Source organism: Helobdella robusta, assembly GCF_000326865.2.
Source record: "Helobdella robusta unplaced genomic scaffold HELROscaffold_128, whole genome shotgun sequence".
Taxonomy (NCBI): domain Eukaryota; kingdom Metazoa; phylum Annelida; class Clitellata; order Rhynchobdellida; family Glossiphoniidae; genus Helobdella; species Helobdella robusta.
In genome coordinates, this window is record NW_008703705.1 from 21479 (window position 1) to 39545 (window position 18067).

At 31.5% G+C, this 18067-nt stretch overlaps 3 protein-coding genes across 3 annotated transcripts; 1 reads left to right on the forward strand and 2 right to left on the reverse strand.

Moving 5' to 3' along the window:
* Window positions 1-3797: 3797 nt before the first annotated feature.
* On the reverse strand, window positions 3798-4403 carry HELRODRAFT_146524 (hypothetical protein; the record flags this gene model as incomplete). Its single annotated transcript, XM_009014010.1, has 3 exons — window positions 3798-3932; window positions 4002-4148; window positions 4308-4403. Coding segments are annotated over 3 exons (378 nt in total), but the record flags the coding sequence as incomplete, so codon positions are not given.
* Window positions 4404-5243: 840 nt separating this feature from the next.
* On the reverse strand, window positions 5244-10133 carry HELRODRAFT_183997 (hypothetical protein; the record flags this gene model as incomplete). The annotated part of the gene is made up of 13 exons (XM_009014011.1): window positions 5244-5351; window positions 5515-5654; window positions 5819-5891; window positions 6164-6262; window positions 6337-6499; window positions 6588-6644; window positions 6768-6799; window positions 7165-7313; window positions 7395-7531; window positions 8283-8370; window positions 8537-8777; window positions 8983-9049; window positions 9259-10133. 13 exons carry the CDS (start codon window positions 10131-10133, stop codon window positions 5244-5246), a joined length of 2229 nt encoding a protein of 742 aa, XP_009012259.1.
* Window positions 10134-13970: 3837 nt separating this feature from the next.
* HELRODRAFT_183998 (hypothetical protein) lies at window positions 13971-15610 on the forward strand (the record flags this gene model as incomplete). The annotated part of the gene is made up of 2 exons (XM_009014012.1): window positions 13971-14063; window positions 14858-15610. The coding sequence occupies 2 exons, from the start codon at window positions 13971-13973 to the stop codon at window positions 15608-15610; spliced, it is 846 nt and encodes a 281-aa protein (XP_009012260.1).
* Between the last annotated feature and the right edge of the window lie 2457 nt (window positions 15611-18067).

The following is an 18067-nucleotide window of genomic DNA, read 5'->3' on the forward strand; positions in this document are numbered from 1 at the left end:
TATTAGTAAAAAAGTTAGAGTCGCAACCGATATTATTATCGTTAACATTAGCGCCGGCTTTTAAAAGGATGTTGCACATTGGTATACATTCTTTCCCTCTTAGTAAGCAGGCATGTTGGAGAATCGGAAAAGTCTGTGTATTAATGATCAGTGATTAGTGGATGGATTGACAGTTAGTAAATGAATGAACGAACGAAAGGATCAAATATAATGATTGATTGATTGATAGGTGGGTGAATGAATAAATGAATGAATGATGAAAAAATGATTTAATAATATAGCGCGCTCTACCTGCTGGTACATTTCAACAAATAAGCTTACAAAGAAACAGAGCGAATGATATATTTGTGAAGTATGTTTGGATGAAATTAGGAAATTAGTGGATAGATTGACGGCAAGTAAATGAATGAATAAATAAATAAATGAAATAGATTGACTGATTGATTGTCTAATAATTGAAAAATAAAGTATGATACATTTTCTGCCTCACGCAGACTAGTCTTATACAAAATGGAATAAAAATGATTTAGTTTAAATATCTTTTAAAAAAAACCTTTACACTTCCGGCTTTGTAATTATCATCGTCAGCATCACCACAACTGCCATAATCGTCATCGTTTTCATCTTCTTCCTCCCCATCCTCATCATCATCATCATCATCATAATAATAATAATCGTAATCGTAACCAACGCATCTGACGTTAACGTTGGCGCCATTTTCCACCATCAACTCGGCCATTTTGATGTCACGTGCTCTAACTGCTAAAAATAGAACTGGGTCGAGGTCGTTGCTCTGAAGGTTAAGGTCGGCTCCTCTTCTCAACAATAGTTTTATCGTTTCGGTCAGGTCCGGCCCATGAGGGTTATTATTTTTACTGTTGGTGATGTTATTTACGTTATATATTTTGCAATTGTTACCGTTATTGGTGCTATTGTTATTACTATTTTTGTTTTTATTATTATTATTATTATTATTATTATTATTAAGTTCGTGCCATTGCACTTCAATAGGTTTGTCGGATTTTTGCCTTTTTATCGTTAATAAGCTTTCAGGCAAATTATTATTATTTATACTATTATTAGTAGTAGTTGTAGTAGTTGTTGTAGCAGCAGTAGTAGCAGCAGTAGTAGTGGCAGCAGTAATAGTGGCAGCAGCAATAGTAGTAGTAGTAGTATTTTTATTACTATTCCTATTATTATCTCTGAAGTAATTTCCGTGGTTATAATTACTCTGAATAATATCAGCCATCCTAATCCTCCGATCCTGAAACTTCAGAAAGTGAAAGTAGCAGGTCACGTGCAGTGGGGAAAACCCAAAATCGTTCGCTTTATTTACGTCTGCTCCGGAGTTTAGCAAGAGGTCAATGATCTCGTTTTTGCCGTTGCTCTGTGTGGATTGTTAGATATTTCTATTTTATTCATTCGTTCGTTCTTTCTTATATTCGTTCCGTGTTTTTTCATTCATTCATTCATTCGTTCGTTCGTTCGTTCGTTCGTTTGTTCGTTCGTACATTCATTCACGTGCATTCATTCATTCATTCATTCATTCATTCATTCATTCATTCATTCATTCATTCGTTCATCCATAATTTACTTCTCCCTCCTTACATTCATTTATTCGTTCTTTTATTTATTCAGCCATTCAAAACAACAGTCAATCAACTAACCGCTGCTCCGATTAATCCGGTATTTCCATTGATGTCAGCGACATCCACATGGATTTCCCTGTCCTTCAAGAATTTTTTCACTAATTTAATCCTACCTGACGAGCAAGCTTCTAAAAACCCAACGCATCTCCTCTCGATTGGGCGTTTGTACGCTGCTAAAAATGAACTTTTAACTTCGGAGCATTTGTTATTGTTATTAAGATTTTGGTTATCATCATCATTATAATCGTTATTAGTATTATTATTATTAATATTATTTATAATAATATTATTATTATTCAAGTTAAGTAAGAAGTTTTGATTAATATATATCGGGAAATTTTTTACAAGTTGACGAGCGTTTTGTTGTTTTATCTTGTTGCTATGTGAAGGTTTGAAACTTGATGGTGGATTTTTGATGTTGTTGTTGTTGTTGTCGTTGAGGATGTTGTTGATTTTGTTGTTGATGATGCAGTTGCTGCTGTTGTTGATGATGATGAACCCAGCCAAAAAGACAGAAAGTTTCCTCGTTAACTCATCAAGTCCTATTTCTCTCGTGACTTTACGTTGAAAAAATATTGGAAAAAACGTATAAATATTATTAAATAAATAATCATTAATAGTAGTTAAAGTTGGAGGCAGTAAAAGTTTTTTGGTCGCATCGTGCGGTAGGAAAGGATGGAAAATCTGACAACTACTGGAGTGGAAAGATTGCAGGGAAAGAGATCGCGATCAACAACGAACAACACTCGTGAAGTCCTTGGGTCACTTGTTGAATATCACCACCATATTTCAACTACTACAAAGTCTTAAAGATCGGGTTTTGTGGAGGTCGATGGTCGCCAATGTCCTGAGAGGATAAGGCACGAGAATGAAGAAGACTTATTTATAAAAAAAATTCACAAATCACAACTACAAACAATCAGTATCACAACGTGATCGTTAAGAATTAAAAATTAATATTTTCAATGGATTTTGCTTACAACTCGGGGCCGGATTTAGAGAAAGTTGAGTCCGCAAAAAATTCCTATAATGCATCTTTAAATTATTTCTCAGTTGAATTCTCGTTGGAAACGAAGGTTTTTCAAAGAAAAATTTTTGTTATTGATTTGAAATTATTTTAATTAAGAGCTTCTGGCTGAATAATTAGTGGTTTCGAAAAATCTATCGGGGCATCTACAAAGCAAGAGGAGACCTGCATCTGCAGTTGTAAATCCCACACCGCTGCCACAACTGCTGCAAACGTTGCTACAACTGCTACTACAGTTACTACTACTACTACTAATAATAATAATAAAAAAAAAGAACAACAATAATAATAATAATAGTAATAATAATGATGAGGTACTTTGTTGGAAGAATAGGTGTTTCATATTAGCTGAATTTCTAAATCTCTCGTCAAATAATTCTTTATTGATTGAATAACTGGAGCGTGGAAGACCGTTTAAAAAAATCGCCACACCGCCATTTTCTATTTTTGATTGATTCGATTTTGACAATTTTTTGAAATATTTCTCCGATATTTCTTCCGAAAAACTCGGCTCTGGGGGTTAAAAATACGTATCAATCCGTAAATACAATGTATATATGTAGGGTATGATACTAATGTATTTGTTAGTGTGTGTTTTAGTTTGTTTGTTTGTTTGTGTGCGTGTATGTGTATGTTTTCGTGTGTATAGTTGATTATACATCAAATAATAGGCAAGGATACATGTATGTGTGTTATTTTATATAATTAATTAGTTAATTGATTAAAAAATAGAGAACAAAAAATTGAAGATATAGCTGGTAATAAATATTATTATTAATATTTTATACGCTTGTATATAGACATGTATATATATATATATATATATATATATATATGTGTGTGTGTGTGTGTGTGTGTGTGTGTGTGTGTGTGTGTGTGTGTACCTTTGTGTGTATGTGTGTGTGTGTGCGTATCAAAATGAAAAAAATTAACACCAAACCTTTTTGGTAAGATAACGTACAAGTATTATTATTATTAGTAGTAGTAGTATTGGTAGCAGTAGCAGTAGTCGTTGTTGTAGTAGTAGTAGTTACAACAGTATTGTTGTTGTTGTCGTCGTTATTGTAACCTTTACTGTTTACAGTCATCAATTTATATAACCGATTGACGCTTTTGAAGCATTTAACTTTGGCACACATCCTAGCTAATTTCTTGCCGAACCAGAGGCCAATATCAAACTCTTCGATATCTTTGTGATCAGGTGTCAATAGTAATTTAATTCCGGGACCGTTTTCAACGTTAAACCTGTATATACCCTTGTGGTAGATGAATTTTTGTGTACTAATCACAAAACTTGTTAAATAAACTGAAATATTTTTTACTACAATAAAACAAGATTTATTGCCCTCCAACGCCAAACCACAGCCTTCCTTCTCGTCCATGTAGAACGTCCCAACGTGAAAATTCCCGTTTTGCCATCTGTAAATCCCAAATCCGTGGAAATGATCGTTGCAAAATTCACCTACGTACATCTTTTTCGGGTATAAAGTAATTTTTTAAGTATTTTTAATTATGTTGAGTATAACGCAGATAGTATTAACTATTAAAGTACAGAGCACCACAAAAATTTATATTTCAACATGCAAAGCCAAATTTCAATTAGTTAAAACTTTAATTTTATCGCACTAAACTTCTTTATCATTCCATTTTTGACGGCCAAACCCATGTCTAACTTCACCCATGTAAGTACCATCATATTCGCTACAGTCCGACCACTTCTTAACGCCTTTGTAAACGAATAGCGGAAATTTTTGATCAGTTTATGAAATATTTTTAGATAGAAAATAAGGTTTTTTTTTAAATTTATATAAAAATTTGTTTAAAATACTAATTATCATATTCTCCATACTTGAACCAACACTCGCACTTGTCATGGTTTTTTAAAAAATAAAATTTAAATTTAACGTTTACAATCGAGGAAAAAACATTTTATGTAAATTTATAATAATAAATTCTGTTTTATTTTCACACATATTACATTAAATCATAAAAAACATGACCGGATAATTTAATAACTAAATATTAGAAATGTTTGATAAGATCTTTAAATTTTAAAAATATTTCTATAGCAACGCTAGACTCTTGTTAAAAGTAAACCGAGGTTTTGAATGTTAAAATTATTTTTGCGACACCTAGTGAACTTTTTCATATAATATTTTGAACTGTCAGTTTAAATGGTTACTAGCTTTACATTTGCCTAAAGTTATATTTTAGCATTTTCATTAAATGAATACTAATTTTATTAAAAACCAATGTTTTTCAGAGGTTTTAATTCAAAAATGACATTTTTAGAATCGACTCACATCTAAAACCTTATATCCATATTCAAATGAAACCGTCTAATACGGAGCAACCCAAAATACAGAACATTAACACAGAGAAATGTTTTTTTTTGCTAAAAAATTGCACTTGAAGTCATAAATGACAATTTCCTGATCATATATTTTAATTTAAAATCACATAAAGACAGAAAAAAAAACAATTGACGTAATTTCATCAAAATTTAAAAGTTATCTAATCATTTTCCAAAAAAATAAAATATAATAAATATTATTAAATGAAGTCTTCTATTTGGTCGGCCTCAATCTAGGAACTTTCCTCCCTTTAGGAGTTAGGCAACCGCCCCCAGTGATCTCTGATTGGTAGTCCAAGTATGGAACGCCAATCGATCTTCCCTAAAAATTTATTAATTCTTAATTAATTTTAATTAAAATAATTAATATAATTTATTCATTTATTTACTCAACCCAATCATAAAATTATGAAGTAATTAAAATAACATTCATCTCGACAAAAAACCAAAAAAAATGCAAGGCAAAACTATAGAACAGCACTGACATTGAAGTCCTGGTCGAACATTTCTTTAGGCAGATCGACGGCCCCCACCAGCAAGCAATTCACTAATTCTAACGAATCTGCCGGAACGTTAGTTGCAATGCTCACACATCTCGACTTCATGTCTATGGAGTAGACAATGCCTGTTGTATGCAAAGAATAATAATTAATTAATTAACTAATTAATTAATATTAATTAGGCAGTTAATTAATTAATTAATACTTTGATCCTCATCTTCTCCTTTATTATTATTATTATTGCCATCATCATCATTATCATTATTTATATTTTGAACGTACCACCAACCTATTCCTTTACTTTGGCAAACCGGCAGATCTTTCAAAAAGTTGGGACAGCCCTTCATCTTGGACTTTACAATCTGGAAAATGAATTTTCATCATTTTATTATAGCCTATAAAACGGTTATTATAGTAACCAACCAAACAACCAACCAACTGGCCAACTAACCAACCAATCAACTAGCCAACTAACCAACCAACCAATTAGCCAACTAACCAACCAACCAACTAACCAACTGATCAACCAACCAACCAATCAACTACAACCAACCAACCAATCAACTACAACCAACCAATCAATCAACAACCAACCAGCCAACCAACCAACTAAACCAACCATATCCTCCTCGACTACACACAGAGAACAGAATCGACCATTGAAAGCCCTCAAAATTAGTGAATTGGGAACTTGCTCGTGGCAGACGTGCAGAGCCAAAGAATCCAAAGACACCTAATAGTAGTAATAACAAAAATACCAAAAAGCAAAAACAAACAACAACAACAACAATAGAGGCAATAACGAACTTTGTATATAGGCAAGTTGCAATAATGGTGATTGTTATTAGTACAGTTGCTATAGTTACTGGATTTCAAGATCAGGTCAAAGTTCAGGAAGTTGGCAAAGAGTGTCAAGTTCCTCGTGTCAGCTGCCGTCAGACTAGACCTAGAGGAAGTGCTGTTAACATTTCTTTGGTGTCAATACCATTTATTATTATTATTATTGTTGTTGTTATTGTTGTTGTTACTGTAACTTTACAACAATGAAACCAACGAACTTAAGTGACGAGAACTCGCTCTTCAAACAGTGCAAGCTATAACTGATGACCCCACGACTGTCACGGTCGTCATCAATAGGTGGTAATGATAATGATGATGGAGATGATGATAATGATGGTGGTGGTGATGATAATGATGATGATGGTGGTGGTGGTGATGATGCTGGTGAGGACTCTGACGATGGTGATAGCATATCGTCACTGCTGACAACCTGAATGAATTGAGGGTAAAGAATTAACGTTGAGTTCGTTTATTCAATTGTTCATTTATTCGTTCGTTTGTTCGTTCTTTCGTTCCATTATTAATGAAATTATCCATTTATTCATTCATTCAAATACTAATCCATTCATTCGCTCATTCATTTATTCTTCATTCATTCATTCATTTATTTTCGATGCATTAATTCATTCGTTCATTCTTTAATTCATTTTATTCATTCGTTTATCCATTCATTTATTCATTCATTCTTTCATTCCTAAAACCACTCATCCAATAACTGTTTCTTCTTATCATTCATTCATTCAATCAATCAAATCCATGAAATAAAACGAATAAGCCACAAAAAAGGAAGCTAACATTTAGGTCATAAAAATAATTAGATTCGTTATTAATGATCTTTGGTAACATGAGGGGGAAGTTAGCCTTGAAACAGGGTCCGTCTAACTGGACTAACATGGCGGGCTTCACTAATTTTAGTGTCTCGACGAATAAACTGAGACCCAAACCTGATGACGATGACGACGATGATGATGAAGATGACGATGATGATGAAGATGACGATCGTAAATCTTAGTAAAAATTAAAACCTTGGTTCCAGCCCATTGTGTTAACAATAAGAGGCAGATTCACAAAATGCTTAAGATAGGAGCTGTGCACTAATTTTAGGCATCTGACGTAGTGCAGGGGGTCCAGGGATGGGTTGACGAATCCGGCAAAACTCGAGCTAAAAATAAATTTTAATAGTTATTAACCAAAGCAGAATTTAAAATTTAATTTACTGAAAAAAGAAATAAATTGCGAGTTGTGAAAAATCTAATTCACACTATTTAAAGAATCAACTATAATAATAATAATAATAATAATAATAATAATAATAATAATAATAATTATACATAATAGTAATAATTAACATTATGATGATAGTTAATGAAAGAGAGAGTGAGAAGAGAAAGAAAAAAACTTACAAGGCAGCCTTTTGTTGATGAGTATATGGAGGACCTATTATGATGAAATGAAAGGGTAAATTATCAACCAGCCAACCAATCGAACAACACACCAGCCAATCAAACAATCGACCAACCAATCAGCCAACCAACCATTCAAACAACCGACCAATCAGCCAATCAAACAACCGACCAATCAACCTATCAAACAACCGACCAACCAACCAAAAACGGGTCTGCTGATGACGTTCAAACTCAGGTGACCTGGGGCGGTGAACTCTGATTGGCCGACATCACACTCCAAAAAAGCTACCCTATCACATCTTCAGTCATGATGATGATGATGATAATAATGATGATGATGATGATGATAATGACGTCATGTTCGTGGTTGTGATGATGATCACTGAGATGATGATAATCACTGAGATGATGATGTAAATTAATAATACAATCAATAATGTAGAGTTAATTATAACAATATTATTATTAATTATAATTAATAATTATAATAATAATAGTAATAGTTACTCGTTGAGGGCACAGTTGAGCAGGTACCTGGCCATTGTAGATTTCCCGCTGTTTTTGCCTCCACACATTATAAGTACCGGACCATTTTCTAGAATTTTAATTATAACTAATCAAAATACATTTATTATCTATAATTAATTACGTTATTACCAATTACCTCTTAATTAATTCTCTCTTTGTTATCTCTCTACTTAAATGATTGTAAAGAACTATGAAATATATAATGAAATTATCAACTAATTAATTCAAATGACCTTCATTGTTGATAAGGTCAGCCCAGAATCTTGCGACATTTTGGAAATTCTCACTAATCTTCACAGACAGGCTGCTATCTTTACTAAACCCTAATTTGGCGACCTCATTGGGGGGTCCAGCGATGCGCTGGTACTTCTTACTGCAGGCTTTCAACCTCTCAAGTAAATAGAAAGGTTTACTTTTAATCATAAAAATGATATATCTATTTTCTTTTCTCAATTTTTTTAGTAATTTTAAGGCCTTGCATGGATTTTTGAATTTCAGAGTTTTATAACAGTTAGAAAATGTTACTGTGTCTGTGATGGAGGTTGCAGTTAGAGTTAGCAGGCCGTGATTTTTAAATGAAAAAATGTCAAACTCTTCTTTTAGTTTAGTGCTGCTACTACTACTGTTACTGCTGCTGCTACAATGATACCCATATATGGTAAAGGTCCCAAAAAGGCACCTTATTGTGCCAGTTCCTTCTAGAATTACCCGTCCGCCAAGTTTTAGTAAGATTATTTGGGATTGGTCTTCGAGGAATAATTTGTATCTGAAAAAATTAATTTTTTTAAAATGTCATTTCACTTTTAAACTGAATAAATTATCGTCATCATTATAAGTTTATGTGGTATATTTTTTCAATTTTTCAACTTTTAAATTGATTGGTATGAAATTTGAAAATATTGTTTAAACTGAAAATAAATGAAAAACACACACACACAAAAATAACAATACAGACTTCTTCTTGAAGTTGAGAATCTTTTTAGATTTTTCTTTCAAATTTTCTAAAGTCTCACTATTAAATCTCCCCTCATTGTCATGATTCACATCATTTTTACTGATATTATCCTCATCATCATCCTTATCATCATCATCATCATCAGCAATACAAACCACATCGCAATCATCACTATAGTCACCAGCATTATCATCAACATAAATAGCAACATCATCATTAAAGTCATCTTTAGTATCAGCATCATTTCTACTCTTATCATATTTTTTATTAAACTTTCTATGTTTTCTGGATTTGCTATTATTATCACTAGGGGCATATATTTTAACTTTTTTATTCTTGTTTAAAAAATCTAAATGACTTTCATTAACATTTTTTCTAAAATATTTTGATTTCTTTAGCTTTACAGACGACGTCGATGATGAAGATAAAGGTATAAAATCGTCATTAAGAACATTCTCATAGGAATTATTAACGCCATCTTCACATGTTAGGCCTGGTAGTGGAAAGACATTTTGCAGCATTTTTGTTTTATTTCCAGTAGATCCAGCATTACTATCAGATGCCTCATAGACATAATACCTCTTTCCCGAAAATTTACCCTTTTTGGAAAAGTTCTTATTGTAAACTGGTTGGTAGGAGTTGGATTCAAAGTCACAAAAATTAGGTTCTTTGGTATTAGGAAAAGTTGTGGCAGCAGTTTGAAAATTTTTTTTTAAATTTAATAATTTCTCTATTTTACGCTTTCTATTTTCCAAATACTTCAATCGTTTTTGTTGACGGGTTAATTTTGACGGCTGTTGTTGTTGTTGTTGTTGTAGGGGAGGCGCCAAAGTTAGGCCCCCCCAGTACGAGTCTTGCCGTAAATTAATGTTCATGTTCCTGTTTGGATTTATTATGTTTTTTGATTTTTATCGGAGATGAAAAAAGTTAGAAGATTTACACATGAATTAAACCTACACGTGCAAACCAAAACAATAGAACGTACTTTAAGTTAGTTGTTTACAAAAAAGTTTATGGAGGGAGGAAAATCTTTTTGAAGTTATTATTTAGTGTTTAGTTTTCTTTGTTATTTTTTCTAGGTTTCATACGCACGCGCACACCCGCACACATACACACAAACCAACTAAAAAAACGTATCTCCAAACTATGACATGAAAATTATGATTAGGAAAAGTAACTTGTTGTTCAAAGTGACGTCATTTTAGTACTAACAACTTTATGTAGAGTGTTTATGTAAAAATAAAAAAACATCCTTCTGTTAGACATATATATATATATATATATATATATATATATATATATATATATATATATATATATATATATATATATATATATATATATATATATATATATATATATATATATATATATATATATATATATATATATATATATATATATATATATATATATATATATATGTAGAGTTTATATAGCGCTCGTTCAAGTTCTCACAAACGCTTTATCCCACAAGTGCGCTTTGATTCTTTTTCTAAAAATCACTTCATCAATCTCATTTGTTTTCAGCTCTGTTGGCAAATCATTCCACATCCTTGGGCCATACACTGCAAAACTTCTTGACGCCATTGATGAGTTTACCAACGGTTTCTGAAAATCATTGTTTTTGGAAGATCTTAAGAATCTACCCGCTACTGTTATTGGTGTTTTTTTGCACAGATCTATTAGATATTTCGGAGCCGAACCTTGCTTACATCGTTTCATCATCACCAAAACTTTGAAAACGATTCTGCTTTCAATTGGCAGCCAATGTAATTCACGAAAAATTGGGGTCACACGGTCATATTTATTTCCTTGTACTATAAGCTTCGCTGCCCTGTTTTGTATTGATTTTATCCCATATATTGTTGACTTCGGACATCCGCTCAGCAAACTGTTGCAATAATCAACCCGACTGACCACAAACGCATGGATCAGAGATTTTGTTGTATCCAGATCAAGAGATACATGGATACATCTATGGTTAAGTATTCAACTTTGCAGTGGTTTCGATTTCTATTAAATATAAATTCAATCAAATTTTGTGTCCGTTCGTGTGTGTGTGTATTTGTGTTGTTGATGAACAATTAGGAGAAAATCGTACATACATACAAACATACATACATACACTTGAAACAAACTAAATTGCAACACCAATAGAAAGTAAAAATACAAACCGTCCTCTGTTCACTTCGTACTATATGAACGGTGAACTGATGCATTGTGTATTATACATCACCATATTTATTTGCACGAGATTTATAAACGACATAAACACACACACACACCATTGTACGTGAATACACGTCCATTGCACACATTGCATAGCCCCTGAAGATGGGAATGTCCTGGCATTCAAACAATTTTATATAACACGTTTTACGTTAATTAAATTAAAATGTTCTCAAATCATCGATTGATGCGTTCATTTAAAAATTATTCAGTTGTGCAGTGCAGTTGTGCGTGCCTAAATTTTTGAGAAACAGATGACATGTGCTAATTATAATATTCTTATCGGCTGCCTGAGTAAGAGCAAACAAATTCTTCTTTCGAATTATTTCTGTTTACCTACCTAACGCTTGTTTTCACATTTTCCATGGTAACCATTTGAGTCACATATTATTATACACTCATTATAAATATCTACATATTATATATATATATATATATATATATATATATATATATATCAATAATTGCATTTCTATAAATTTCTATACATATATATATATAATATATATATGTATGTATACATATATATGTATACATACATACATACATACATAAAAGACCATAATTAATGCAGTAATTTATAAAATTTCATGAGAGTTCCAAAACTCAAGATTGTAACAACTAAATAAAAAACCGTGTGTGTGTGTGTGTGTGTGTGTGTGTGTGTGTGTGTGTGTGTGTGTGTGTGTGTGTGTGTGTGTGTGTGTGTGTGTGTGTGTGTGTGTGTGTGTGTGTGTTGGTAATAGACCATAATTTTTACAATATTCTATAAATTCTACCAAATGTTTGGCGTTAATATGTTTGTAGTTCGTTTTTTCAATTTTTCTCACTAAAGTTTTAACATAACGTATAACGTATAAACAACAGAAAGCACTGAAGATGATTCATTTGGAATCGAAATATGGCCTTTTTGCAGCATGAATTCGGAAAATAAGTTTATTTTGAATTTTAATAAACTAAACGATCACCAAAAAACTTTAGTGAGAAAAATTGAAAAAAACGAACTAAAAACATATTAACACCAAACATTCGGTAGAATTTATAGAATATTGTAAAATTTATATATATATATAATAATGAGGTAAATCAAAAATGTAGAGTATAAAAATTGAAGAGGGCCAAGGATGAAACCCTGAGATACCCTGAAAGTAAGAGTAGATGAGTTAGAAGTAGAATTATTGAAAACAACAGAAGCAAAACGATTACAGAGATAAGAAGAAAACCAAGATAGACAAGTTTCAGTAATATTAAAACAAGATCTAGCAGCCTCAAGAGAATAGTATGGTCAACAGTATCAAAAGCAGAGGAAAAGTCAAGAGCAAGAAGAAGAGTAAGATTACTATTGTCACTATTGTTTGAAGCCTTAAAGAGAATTGAATTAATGTGACCGGATACTGTGTCTTTAATCTACTTTGTTGATTCCTTGTTTGTTCAAAGTGAACACCCAACGCTCATTTAATAAGTTTTGCAATCTTCAACTTCGTTCATTATAACACTTTTACATGTTTTCATTATCGATGATTCCTCTGTTTCTAAATTTATTGCTAGGAAGAATTCCAATTGCCCATTGTTGAATATCTAATATCGGATGCCTTTGTTCTATGAGTATTGATTCGTCTAGTCGCAAATTATAATAGGGGACATTTATTATGGAATGTCTTTAATCTATGAAAATTGATTCGTCTAGTTGCTCTCTCATGTATTTATATATAAATATCTATTTATTTATATATAGGTATATATTTTTGTTTATATATATATATATATATATATATATATATATATATATATTCATAATGAACGTGGGATGCAGGTTCTTTGGGTTCTTTCAAGGTTCTTTGTATCCAAAGGTTCTTTAAGGGTACTCCAGTTTGGAATATATATATATATATATATATATATATATATATATATATATATAACTATGCTGGTAATAGACTATAATTTTTACAATATTCTGTAGAATATTACAATATTCGGTAGAATTTATAGAATATATAACTATATATACAAGCAATATACATAGACATGCATTGTAATTTTTTAGATATATCAATTATATGTATAAATGTATACATACACCTATTTATGATTTTTAACTAGAATGATTTATGATTTTTAACTTTTTAACTTTTATCATATTCTATAACTTTTATTTAAATTAGAAGCGTTATTTTGAATTTAAATTCCGAAATAAAACATGAGGTTATATAAAATTAATACTAATACTAGTACAATTAATATTACTACTGCTACTACTATTACTACCACTGCTGTTGCTGCTGCTACTTTTACTTCTATTAATAACAATATCAACTGTGCAAATAAAGATTAATAAAGATAGCATTTATTTCGAAAAATTTTAATAATAAAGCAAAATTAAAGGCAGAGGACCGTACCAATTTGACATTTATTAATATAAATACCAAGTATTATAATGATTATTAAATTTAGAAAAATATATTTTTTATTATAGCCAGATGAAGAACGTATTGACAATGTTGATGTTGGTGGTCGTTGTTATAATGATTGTTGCATACTGTGTTGACCGTTATGGAGCCATTCGACAAATGGTTAGGAATTTCTATTTTGTTAATCAACTATAATTAAATCTCTTGAATCTATTTATTAATTAAATCTATTTCAAATCTCTTGAAGTTTTCGAATAACATAAAATCTTTAAAAACAAGACAAAATCACACTTTTTATATTTAGCCATCTAGATTGAATGTTATAAAAAATAGCTTATCAATTACTGCTCCATTGCTATGGGACTGTGTTATTCCTTATAGTTTAAAAAATATTAATAATATTTTTTTATTTAAAATGCGCCTTAAACTTATTGCAGCCAAACTAATCCACGACTTACCATCCTATCGGGCCTTAAGAAAATACATATCTAATTTTGTCTCTTATTTATTTTATTTTATTAATATGTACAGAGATAGGCAGTAATGTAATTCAAGTAACGAAATTACGTAATTCAAATTACAATAATTCAATTTTTAAGTGATTGGTAATTTGTAGTTTAGTAATTTCATCTTTCATATAATTTGCTAATTTCAAAGTAATTTCAAATTAAATTTTGACTAAAAAATATCTTTTATATGCGAGTGAACAGATATACTTACACAAATTATTATTATTATTATTATTATTATTATTATTATTATTGAAAAATTTTTTTTTCTTAAAATTCTAAAAAATTTTTAAATTCTAAAAATTCATTTGATTAGAAATTTCATATGCTACTTTGAAGATTTATGAGCATATTTATGGTCAAAGTTTACTTCTTTGATGTTTGACGCTTTTTTTCTTTTTTTCCTTCGGCAAACTATTTTACCATATTCTCTTCTTTGCATTTCAGAAATTTATCCATGAAGCGGAAAAAAATTTTGAAGAGAATTACAGAAAGACAAAGTTGAAAGTGCACCTACCCCCACAGAACAAAGGTCGCCCGAAGTTACGAAGTTACAATCACAGATCCTGGCCACAAACCGGCACTCCATACATAATAGACAAGCTGCTACGAAACAAAACTAACGGCTTCTTCATTGAATGTGGTGCCGCCGATGGAGAAACGCAATCCAACACACTCTTCTTCGAAGTTCTCCGGAATTGGACAGGTTTGTTGATCGAAGCTAACGACGACTCCTTCGCTACACTGTTGACAAAAAACAGAAACGTCTACGCTTACCATGGCTGTTTATCGACCAGTAAAATAGTTGCGGATTACCAGTTTGTTCCGATATTTTTGACAGGGGGTATTGGAAAATCGTATGATAAGACACATCCGAAAAACTGGAATAAAGCCCAAACCAAAGAGTGCATACCTTTAAGTTATCTTTTCCATCATTTGAACATCACTCATGTTGACTATTTCTCTCTGGATACTGAAGGATCTGAACTGGAAATCCTGAAGACGTTAGATTTTAACGAAGTTCGCATCGATATTTTGGGAGTTGAGTATGCCATTTATTTGGGAGACCCGGCCGAAATGGAAGAGAAACGTCAGAGATTAGTAAAATTTTTCGAAGAAACTAACCTTTATTACCGTACTAATATTTCGCACTCTCAAGATGAGTTTTTCTATAGAAAAGACTTTAACATTGGGAATTAATTTAATGTAATAAAATGCTTTTTTAGGTTGTGTTTATTGAAATATTTGAAACTATTCAATCTTAGTATTTTGATTAGTTCGTGATTAAGAAAAAAGTTATATATGAGTGGGCTAATCTGATTTTGTGTCCAATTCTTATTCCATTTATTGTTTTCAATTTTCTTTCTAGTTTAGGTTTTTTTTGTGTCTGTTGTCGGGTCGTAATTGATAGTTTTAAAAAAAAATTTATCTCGTTTTAGTATTTTTACCATATTTTGTTGATTTATTTTTAATATAATTTTTGATGGCCTAATGGCATTTTGGCGGTTGAGGTCGCCTGGAGCTGTTTCGCAGTTCGAATATGACAAAACGGTCCCAGCCTATCACATGCTTCTTGTGTGATGCGTCGTTTAGCATATAATCATGTACGATGTTTGTGCGTGTTTTTAAATTCTCTGAACTTTGGAAGAGTGTAATTGACCTTTAACCTTTTATCCTTTGATATCTTTTTATCTATATGGTAGTTCGAAAAAAGTGTGCTGAAGAAACAGCTTTTTCATTTTTTTTCTAAGCCCACCGACCGGCTTTTCCAAATTAAAATCAAATTACTCAATCAATCAATAAATCATTTAGTTTGTAAAGCGCTATTTCCGTGTTGTTCAACAGAGCTCCCCAGTGAATTTCGCAAACAGATGGGTCTTGAGATCCGCTCTGAACTTCGTAAGTGATGGAGAAGTAGTCAGAAAAGGAGGTAGAGAATTCCAGAGAAAATGGCCAAAAAAAGCAAATGCAGATTTTGCAAAATGTGTTTAACACGAGTTAAGAAGTGAAAGCAAAAAGACGATCGTAAGCGGGGGCGTTTTTAGTATTAGTATTATCAATATACGCTTTTTAAATTGTCATCTCAAAAGCGTTTATAAGCAATGATTAATTTTAGGTCCAATTAATATATCTGATAATTACTTAGGAAATAATTTAGATTAAGACTTATACATTATTGTGCAAATTTTAGAAACTATTATTGTATTTTATAGGCAACCAATGTAAGAGAAGAAAAATATTAACTTAATTTAAAATGTTAGTTTATTCCCATTTATTACTCAAATAGATTGATTTAAAATTTATTAAGTAAATATTACCTATGAAAATATTATGACGCCATAATCGATGTATTCAAATCAAAATAAGCTGCTCAGCCATTAAGCCATTACTCCAGGTTGTGATATTAAAGTTAGTTGATTGGTTGGTTGGTTGACTGGTTGGTTGGTTAGTTGATTGATCGATTGACTGGTTGACTGAATGGTTAATGATGAGGAGTAAAAAGAAAGATGGCGTCATCTTCTCTCTCTTTCTCTCTATCTTTCTTTCTCCCTCTCTCTCCCTTTAATCTTTTTTTCTATATTTCTCTTTCTTTCTCTTTTTCTTTTTATTGAATTACTTTTTCATCCTCATTACATTGGCTACCTCTGTCATTATTTACACAATCATCACGATCATCATCATCACCGTCATCATCACGATCATCATCACCATCATCATCATCGTCGTTAACATCATCATCGTCATCACAACGGCTGCCCATAACGGATAACAAACATGCGACAAGCGTTTTCTAAAAAAGGTCGGTCAAACAGTATCAAATGAAACAGGACAGCCCCCAAACAACAACAACAACGTTACAATGATTACAGCCAAAACAACAGTAGTTTCAGATATGATGACGATGACGTGAATACAGCCGGCCGTATCGGTATCGGAACAAAAATCGGTATCGGAACCGGTAGCGTCGGTAATACATTAGTGCTGTCAGCGGATCTCAGTCGGTCCAATTAACCGACGACGACTTCGCAGCGAGCAGACCATCCACCTTTCACAATAATATAGCAATAATAATAAGTATTATGATAATGATGATACTTATTATTATTATAATAATAATAATAATAATAATAATGATAATAATAATAATGATAATATTCATCATCTCTATCATCGTCATCATCATCAACATCATTATTATTTTTATCATTATTATATTATATAATATAATATTATCATTATTATTATTATCATTATTATATAATGATAAAAATAATAATGATGTTGATGATGATGACGATGATAGAGATGATGATAATGGCTATAGAAACCAGAGTAGATCAGTTGTATGGTTAGATGATGATGGGGATGATGATGACGACGATGACGATGATGACGATGATGAAGATGATAATGACGGTGATGGTGAAAGAAAATGATGGTGACGAATTGAGAAATTTTGACTTTCAACCATTTCCCCAGATGTCAACATTGTTTCGTGATTCCAAGCTATGCTACTGGTATTTCTATTTGTCTAATACGGGTGCTGGTTTTTTTAGTAGCATGTCACTAGACAGCAGAAAATATGTTGGTGCTAGCATGCATTTTTGAACAACAACAACAACATCAACAACGTCAACAACAATAAAAACAACAACG